This window comes from Capricornis sumatraensis, chromosome 19 (genome assembly GCF_032405125.1).
Source record: "Capricornis sumatraensis isolate serow.1 chromosome 19, serow.2, whole genome shotgun sequence".
NCBI classification, from domain to species: Eukaryota; Metazoa; Chordata; class Mammalia; order Artiodactyla; family Bovidae; genus Capricornis; species Capricornis sumatraensis.
The window spans coordinates 40383837-40391654 of NC_091087.1; the positions used below are offsets into that span (position 1 = coordinate 40383837).

Consider the following 7818-nt stretch of genomic DNA (forward strand, 5'->3'; position numbering starts at 1 on the left):
CGACTACCTGAGGGTACAGGCTGAAGTCCTGCATGGGTGAGACCAGGGCTTCCGGCCAGGTCAAGCGTGGCCCCCAAGTTGTTCAGAAGGGGTGCAGTCAGCGCCCAGACAGGCCTGAGAGGCCATGCCCACTGACCTTCTCCATGTCCTCTACCTGGTCACCACCACAGGGGAGGCAAGGCCAAGAACTGGGGACTGCTTTGTCGAAAGGTTTGTCTCAAGCTAAATGACCCTCTCACTTTGTGGGCTGAGGCACCAGGGAGGCCCCATTTACTTACTCTGGAGGCCACAACCCATTATTGGCAGGGCCATCTCTCTTTCGAACATCTTCATCCCCCTGGGGCTTCCCTGGCAGTCCAGTGGTTAAGACTCTGCGTTGCCAATGCAGGGGGCACAGCTTCAATCCCTTGGTCAGGGAACTAGGATCCTACATGCTGCATGGTGCAGCCAAAAAATAGAAGGAAAAAGTCTACATGCACCAAAGATTCATCCTGAATCCTCCAGCCTGCTATCCTTCCTTGGGAACCACAAACCAAGGGTTAGTTCTAGCTCTGGGGCGAACACCCAGCCCTGGCCCATCCTTATCTGGTAACGGCTGGGGCCACGAGGCTGAAGGTCTGCCCCAGACCGAGCCACAGAGGCAAAAACTAACATTTAGTCCTAATATAATATATTAAGACTGCTGCTGCTGCTGCTAAGTCGCGTCAGTTGTGTCCAACTCTGTGCGACCCCATAGACGGCAGCCCACCAGGCTCCTCTGTCCCTGGGATTCTCCAGGCAAGAACACTGGAGTGGGTTGCCATTTCCTTCTCCAAAGCATGAAAGTGAAAAGTGAAAGTGAAGTCGCTTAGTCATGTCTGACTCTTAGCGACCCCATGGACTATAGCCTACCAGGCTCCTCCATCCATGGGATTCTCCAGGCAAGAATACTAGAGTAGGTTGCCATTGCCTTCTCCATATTAAGACTATGTAAGTCCTAAAATAACCCACCCCAAACTGAGCCCTGACTCTGCTTACCAAACCCGATGACACTCTGAGTCCTGACCCCGTCACACATTGAGCCCTGACCTTGATCACACACTGCGCCCTGATCCTGGTCACACACTGCGCCCTGACCTTGGTCATGAACTGAGCCTGGACCTTTATTTAGAGACAGGCCATTATTTTGTCATCTGGCCAAAGCTATTTCCCTGGCTCTGGGCCTCAGTTTTCTTCTTTTTTCTAATGGAGGGCCTTGGGATAAACTGATCATTAAATCAGAAAACCCCTACTCAGAGGTTGGCCTGTAGTTTCCCCGACCTGGTGACAGTGGAGAGCATAAGCCACTGCCACCTGCCAGGCCCCACCCCCAACCAACACATTCAGCCCAAGCATCACTAATTTTTGCAGCCACCATGATAAATGGCATTGTCGGCAGAACGACGTCTTTCTAATCTGCTGCAAGACAGATGGGTCCCTGAGCTCGCTGGCTGTCTCTTGAGCCTGCCCAGACCAGACTTGTGGAGGAGTACGGAGGACAGGACAGACACAATACCCCAGGCCTGCATGCTGGGGTGGGAAGGGGAGGATATTTCAGCCCCAGAGTCAGGAACGACCCCACTGGGGTTTTCTACAAGCCCCCGTTTTAAAATATTCAGTTGTTTGTTTCTTTTTAATATTCCAAAGATAGTCTCTGCTCCTTTCTACCTAAAGTTAGTTCTTCAATACCATTTTCATTTTCAGTTAAAATGAAATTGAATATTGGACTTCCCTGGTGGATCAATGGTAAAGAATCCTCCTGCCAACGCAGGAGACGCAGGTTCGATCCCTGGTATGGGAAGATCCCACATGCTGCAGAGCAACTAAGCCTGTGCACATCAACTACTGAGCCATACTCTAGGGTCCAAGACCTACTGAGCCCACGTGCCGTGACCAGTGAGCCCATGTGCCCTAGAGCCCCTGCTCCGCGACAGTGGAAGCCACCGCAGTGAGAAGCCCGTGCACAGCGACTAGGGGGCAGCCCCCACTCGCGGCAGCTAGAGAAAAGAGCCCACGCAGCAACAAGGACCCAGCACGGCCAAAAATGAGTGAGAAAATTTAAAAGCAAAGATAAAACCTGAATACTGCTCAAATTCACAGGGATGAACCATCAGACACTGGTTCCTAGTGGCCCCTTCCTCCTGCCTCCTTCTGCTTCGGGGACAGAGGCTGCAGAGGAACATGCTCTGCCTGAGCCATCAGGTCTGGGGCAGATTCAGCCTCCTCTCGTGCTTCCCTGAACCCCTCTCCCTCAACAGTTCCTGCTCCCCTTCCTCACTTCCAGGGGTTGCAGAGCCCCGGGAGCAGTGCTCCCCACATCTCCTGCGGCCAGCGAGCTAGGAGAGGGGCTTGTCCCAGGAGTGAGGGCGATCAGAACAGGGGATCTGGATACCAAGAATTAGGGAAGGACGAACATCAGCCCCCAAGACCCCAGCCTCCCCAGAGACCAGCAGGAGAGCGGGCACCAGGCAGTTCAAAAGCAGCCAGGCCAGAAGGGGTGGGGGCTCTGGGCACTGCCCGGACTCATGAGTGAGGCAACACTGCCCCCTACCGGTTATTCACAGCTCTCTCCTCTCCTCTGCCACCAGACGCTAGAGGGCTAACCGATTGGGGTGGGGACACACAGGTGACTCTCCAAAGACAGCATGTGACATACAGACCCTCCTCCCAGCAGCTCCCTTCCCCTTTCCGTCCCCCCTACGCTGATCCCTAGCTTCCAGGCTCTGCCTGTCTTGCCCAACCTTCTCTCACTGCCCAAGGAATTCTGAAAAGACCACATCTCCTCCAGCCCCATCACCCTGAGGACAAACCCTGAGTCCCCTTCCAGCTGCCCACTATCTGGTCTCAGGCCAGCCTCCAAGAGCCTAGGTGCCCGCCCTCTGCGCCTGCCCTGGATCCCTACTCTTATACCCTTTGGTCCCACCTGTGTGCCGTCCTCTTCATCTTTACCTCCACCAAGAATACCCTCCATGCTACTCACTGTCTCTGCTCATTCCTGGGGTTCCTCCCTCAGGAAAACTGCCCTCCTCCATCCCCAACCCGCATGGCCCCTGTTTCCTGTGCTCACATGCACTCACCCTGCTCCTCACTCCTCTCTCGGATGCTGGCCACCATCAGGGATCAGAATCAAACAGTTCAGGAGCTGGAGGGAAACTGGCCATCTTCTAGGTGCCTCCTCCCCCTTCACTGAGGCCCAAAGAGTTGTGGGAGCTGCACAAGGCCACACAGCACACTCAGGGCAGACGCGGGACTGGAACTCAGCTCCCCGGAGCCTCTACCCGGGGCTCCCTGGAGGACACAGAGCTGCCTCCCCTGGTGAGCCACAGCAGAACATCTCCTGGACAAGGACGCCTCCCACACCTCGCAGTATCCCCAGCTGCTCAACCAGGGCAGGGCCCAAAGAAAGCAGCTGTGTTTGCAAAACCAAGGAATAAATAAATGAAAATGTTTATCTAACGCCTTCTATGTGCTGGACACAGCAGGCACCAGCTCTGCTACTTAAAATCTGGGTAAGTCGCTCAATTCGGTACAGAAAAATAACTTCCGGGGACAGGGTGGTGGGGGGAGTGCACCAGGAGGGGCCTCAGTCACGAATGTCGATGACCAGCGGGCACAGGCGGGGTGAGTGCTTGATGCCCATGGTGAAGGCGGGCGGGCGGGGCTTGTGTGCCGTGACCTGCTGGACGTTGTGGGAGCCGGGGCCAGGCCGAGGTGTGTGGTCCACCGGGTAGCCAAAGCGCTTGGCCATGCTATAGACGGGGCTGCGGTTCTGATAGACGGACGGCTCTGGTCGGGGGTGTGCGGCCGGTCCAGGGCCTCTTGACATATTCTTGTAGAACCAGTTCTTGTCCAAGTGGGCCAAGCTATAGCAAGGAGCAGCTTTGTTGGCAGGGAGGTTGGGCCCCAGCAGGAGTGGCATCTGGTACCGGTTAGGGCCCGGATTGGGGTCCATCACTCGGTATGGGCACCGGAAGCCAAATGAGTACTCAGGAGCCCTGCGTTCCCCAGGCGGGTGGGTCTTCTCCAGGTGGTAATGGCAGGGGGCCGGGGTGGGGCTCAGACCTGAATGTAGGTGAATAAAGGGGAGGGGTCTCAGGGCTGGAACCAGGCTGAATCTCCTGGTGACCAACTAACGAGTATAGGGAGGGGCAAGGTCTTGGTGAGCCTGGTGTGACTTTACTATAACCATCTTAGCATTGGGCGGGAACATCACCTCCTTTCATGGGGCTCTGGGACGAGGGTGGGTAGGGACTTCGCCATCCTGGCATCAGGATTGTGACACTGTCTTCATAATATAAAAACCCCAAGCATCATCAGAACGTCACCCTTGGCTGTCATTGTCCCTGTGACAGCACCAAGAAAACGTGCTGGAATCAGTAGTCTGTGAGCTCATTAGCATAACACGAGCCCTGTGATATTTTTACCGTATCACCCTGCAACATACATGAAACATTGGCCTCCAGACATTAAGTACTGTGACCAGACATGGTGACTTGGGTGTCTTGAAGTGACCTTGCAGGGAGAGGCCAGCATCTGCAGACACACCTGGCCAAGGGAGTCATGCATGACCCCTTTGCTCCTGCCTGGGTCCTAAGTGCGGACCCCCACCCCCGACCTCCCACCCCCGACCTCCCACCCCCCAACCTCTCACCCCCAACCTCCCACCCCCGACCTCCCACCCCCGACCTCCCTCTTCTGGCCCATCTTACGCGAGTTAGAGATGTGTTCTGCCATGGGAACTTGAGGACAGCTGGCCATCCCAAACCGAGTTACCTTAGGATCCAAGAAATAGCAAGGCCCGGGGCTACGTATGTCCACGATCACTGCAAGGCAGCCAAGCAAAGGGCCGGTCACCCCAGAGGCCGCCCCAGGTTGAGTCTGGCCTCTGTCTCCTGGCAAGATCCCCCTCCCCAAGAAAAGGACCGAGGGCGCCTTCCTAATGCCTTGGGCTCTTAGGGATTTGGGGAGCCTTTATTTCCTCATCTGTAAAATGGATCTTTTAACACATGACCTAACATTCTCTAGAACTCGTTCAGAGGAACAGATAAAGTAACAGCTGCCAGGGACTGGTGCCAAGGGGACAATAATAGGCGTGTGTGTGTGTGTGTGTGTGTGTGTGTGTTAAGTCGCTTCAGTCATGTCCAACTCTTTGCGACCCCATGGACTGTAGCCCGCCAGGCTTCTCTGTCCATGGGATTCTCCAGGCAAGAATACTGAAGTGGGTTGCCATACCCTCCTCCAGGGGATCTTCCCGACCCAGGGATCGAACCCAGGTCTCCTGCGGCTCCTGCATTGCAGGTAGAATCCTTGCCGCTGAGCCACCAGGAAGGCCCACAGTGGCTATTATTAGCATGAAGAAAGGATCCAGCCCCAGAAAGGGGGGGTCCCCTGCTGAGAAGGGTATGTTACCCCAGCAAGGTGCCTGGATATCAGACCCCCAGATACACACCGCGGCCCACCCTCTCACCAGCTGTGGCCATCGGTCCCAGCTTCTCACCGGCCCTCGGCTCCCTGCCTTCCAGGGGGTTCTAAGCCACCTGGGAGGCCCTGAGTCCACCACCACCACCCCCTTCCCTCCACCCCATCCCCGTTATTCCTGCCCAGCTGCTTTGGCAAGTGAACCCACAGCAGTCAAAGCTGAAGGGTGCCAGCCAAAGACCAGTCAGAAAGGGGACCCTGCCAGCTGGATGCAACAGGTCACTTCACAGCTCCCTCAGGAGGGCCAGCTGGGAGATGCCTTCAGAGAGACAGGTAACTTGGCCCCTTGCCGACTTCCTTCTGGACCTAGCAGGCCACCTGGGTGTCCCATTCAAGGCAGGCCTGGGCTCCCAGGGGCCTGTGGCTACAGGTAATGACTCCTCCCCTCTCACACCACCCCAAACATCCAATAGTAATAACCCTACGCCCGCGGGGACAACGGGTGTGGCAAGCACTCACGCTTCTCCGAGTGCCGGGCATGCAGGGTATAGGCCGGCTCCTGGAACATGGAGACATCGTGGTCTATATAGCCCGTGCAGGATGGCCGGAGGTACTGGGCAGGCCCCGGACCTGTGAGCACGGAGAGAGAAGCCCTCAGCCTGGGCCTGCGAGATCAGAGGCAGGGAAAGCCCTGAATACAGTGTGCTTAAGACCACTGCAGGAACTTCCCTGGTGGTCCAGTGGCTAAGACTCTGGGAGCCCAATGCAGGGGGCCTGGGTTCAATTCCTGGTCAGGGAGCTAGATCCCATATACTGCAACCAAGAGTTCACATGCAACAACTAAATATCTCATGTGCCATTACTAAGACCTGGTGCCACCAAATAAATTAATATTAAAAAAAAAAAAGAACACTGGGGTCTTTGCTCCTGCTAATGTCACACTGCCACAAATCCCACTATTGAGACACTTCCTTTGGGGAAAGTCAATGTTCCTAGACAAAATGCAATTTCTCTTGGACAGGCAATGCATAATAAGAAAAGTAATAGTTACAAGTAACTGAGAACTTCTTCTGTGCCGAGCACCATGCTAAGCATTTTCTACGGGTTATCTCAGTTAACCCTCTCAAGAACTCTGTGAGATACATATTCTTGTTTTTCCCATCTTACAGATGTTCAGCCTCTAACTGAGGCTTAGAAATAGCAATTCACACAAAGTCACACAAGCTGGTACTGTGAAAATTCTAAGACAGTAGCCAACAGAGCCCACACATTTAATCACATACTAAACAACCCTCATGTACAGCAACACTCAGTCATCAACAATGTAGTAAGAATTTGTTTGTCTGCTTTCAGTTGAGAGTAAGATTCAAGGGAAGTGAGGAAAGCTAATATGGACTAAAGATGCCATTGAATCCCTAGTCTTTTTCCAAAACTGGCCTCACTTCAAACCCCTTCCCACCACCCTCCCCAAATTCCCAGCAGTTAATTCTGCTTGTGGAGTTTAGCTTAGAAGTGCAGATCTTCTGTGGTTTTGAGAAGAGCCTGAAGGGGTTTTGCGGGAGGCAGGGCTTCAAGGTTAGCACACCTTCAGCCTCTCTTCAGAGAGAGGAATGAGCCCAAGCCCAGGTCAGGGGCCTGCTCTCACCTTTGAGCATCGCCAGGACCACAGGGGTCTGCTTTATCTCATGCCCTGAGGACACTGGCACCTTTTTCTCTGGCTGCTGCCCATAAAACACAGGGTTCTTGACACCCTTGGGCACTTTCATGTCTGGGGCCAAGCGGGGGGCAGAGCAGCTACTGAGAGACGTGGAGCACCGGGCAAGGAGCTGGGCCTGGGTGAGACCTGTTCCGGGCACCCCTGCCCAAGCCCCTGTGTTCACTCTCTCTCCCCAACGCCACAGGCGGCATGAGGGCTGAGAAGCAAAGCAATCCTCCTACTTGAGCAGCTGAGGCTGTCTGGGGTGCAGCCAGCTGCAGGGCCCCGCAGGCAGGAGCTAAGGATGACATCACTGCAGAACTTGGACTGTGAAACCCAGAGTGTTTATTTCCTCCAGTTGCCGTGGCGCCTGGACTGCGGTGTAGAAATTCTATGCTGGCAGTTCAGCTGTGGAACCCTGAGAACTCAACCCCACTGTCCCTGCTCCCAACCTGGCTAAGTAGCCTGAGGGGCCCCAGGACCCTGGATCAAGAAGCAGAAAGGGAGAAGCGGAGTGACAGGCCCAGCTCTTCACTCCGGCTTTGTTGTTCAGCCTCTCAGTTGTGTCCGACTGTTTGCAACTCCATGCACTGCAGCACACAGGCCTCTCTGTTCTTTACTCTCTCCCGGAGCTTGCTCAAACTCAGGTCCATCAAGTCGGTGATGCCATCCAACCATCTCATCCT

The 7818-nt window shown here is 54.9% G+C and overlaps 1 protein-coding gene across 1 annotated transcript; it reads right to left on the reverse strand.

The window, feature by feature from the left end:
* Positions 1-3601: 3601 nt before the first annotated feature.
* On the reverse strand, positions 3602-7202 carry CIMAP1C (ciliary microtubule associated protein 1C). The gene is made up of 4 exons (XM_068991569.1): positions 7082-7202; positions 5956-6066; positions 4728-4841; positions 3602-4080 (listed from the first exon to the last, which is right to left on the reverse strand). Exons 1-4 carry the CDS (start codon positions 7200-7202, stop codon positions 3602-3604), a joined length of 825 nt encoding a protein of 274 aa, XP_068847670.1.
* Positions 7203-7818: the final 616 nt, after the last annotated feature.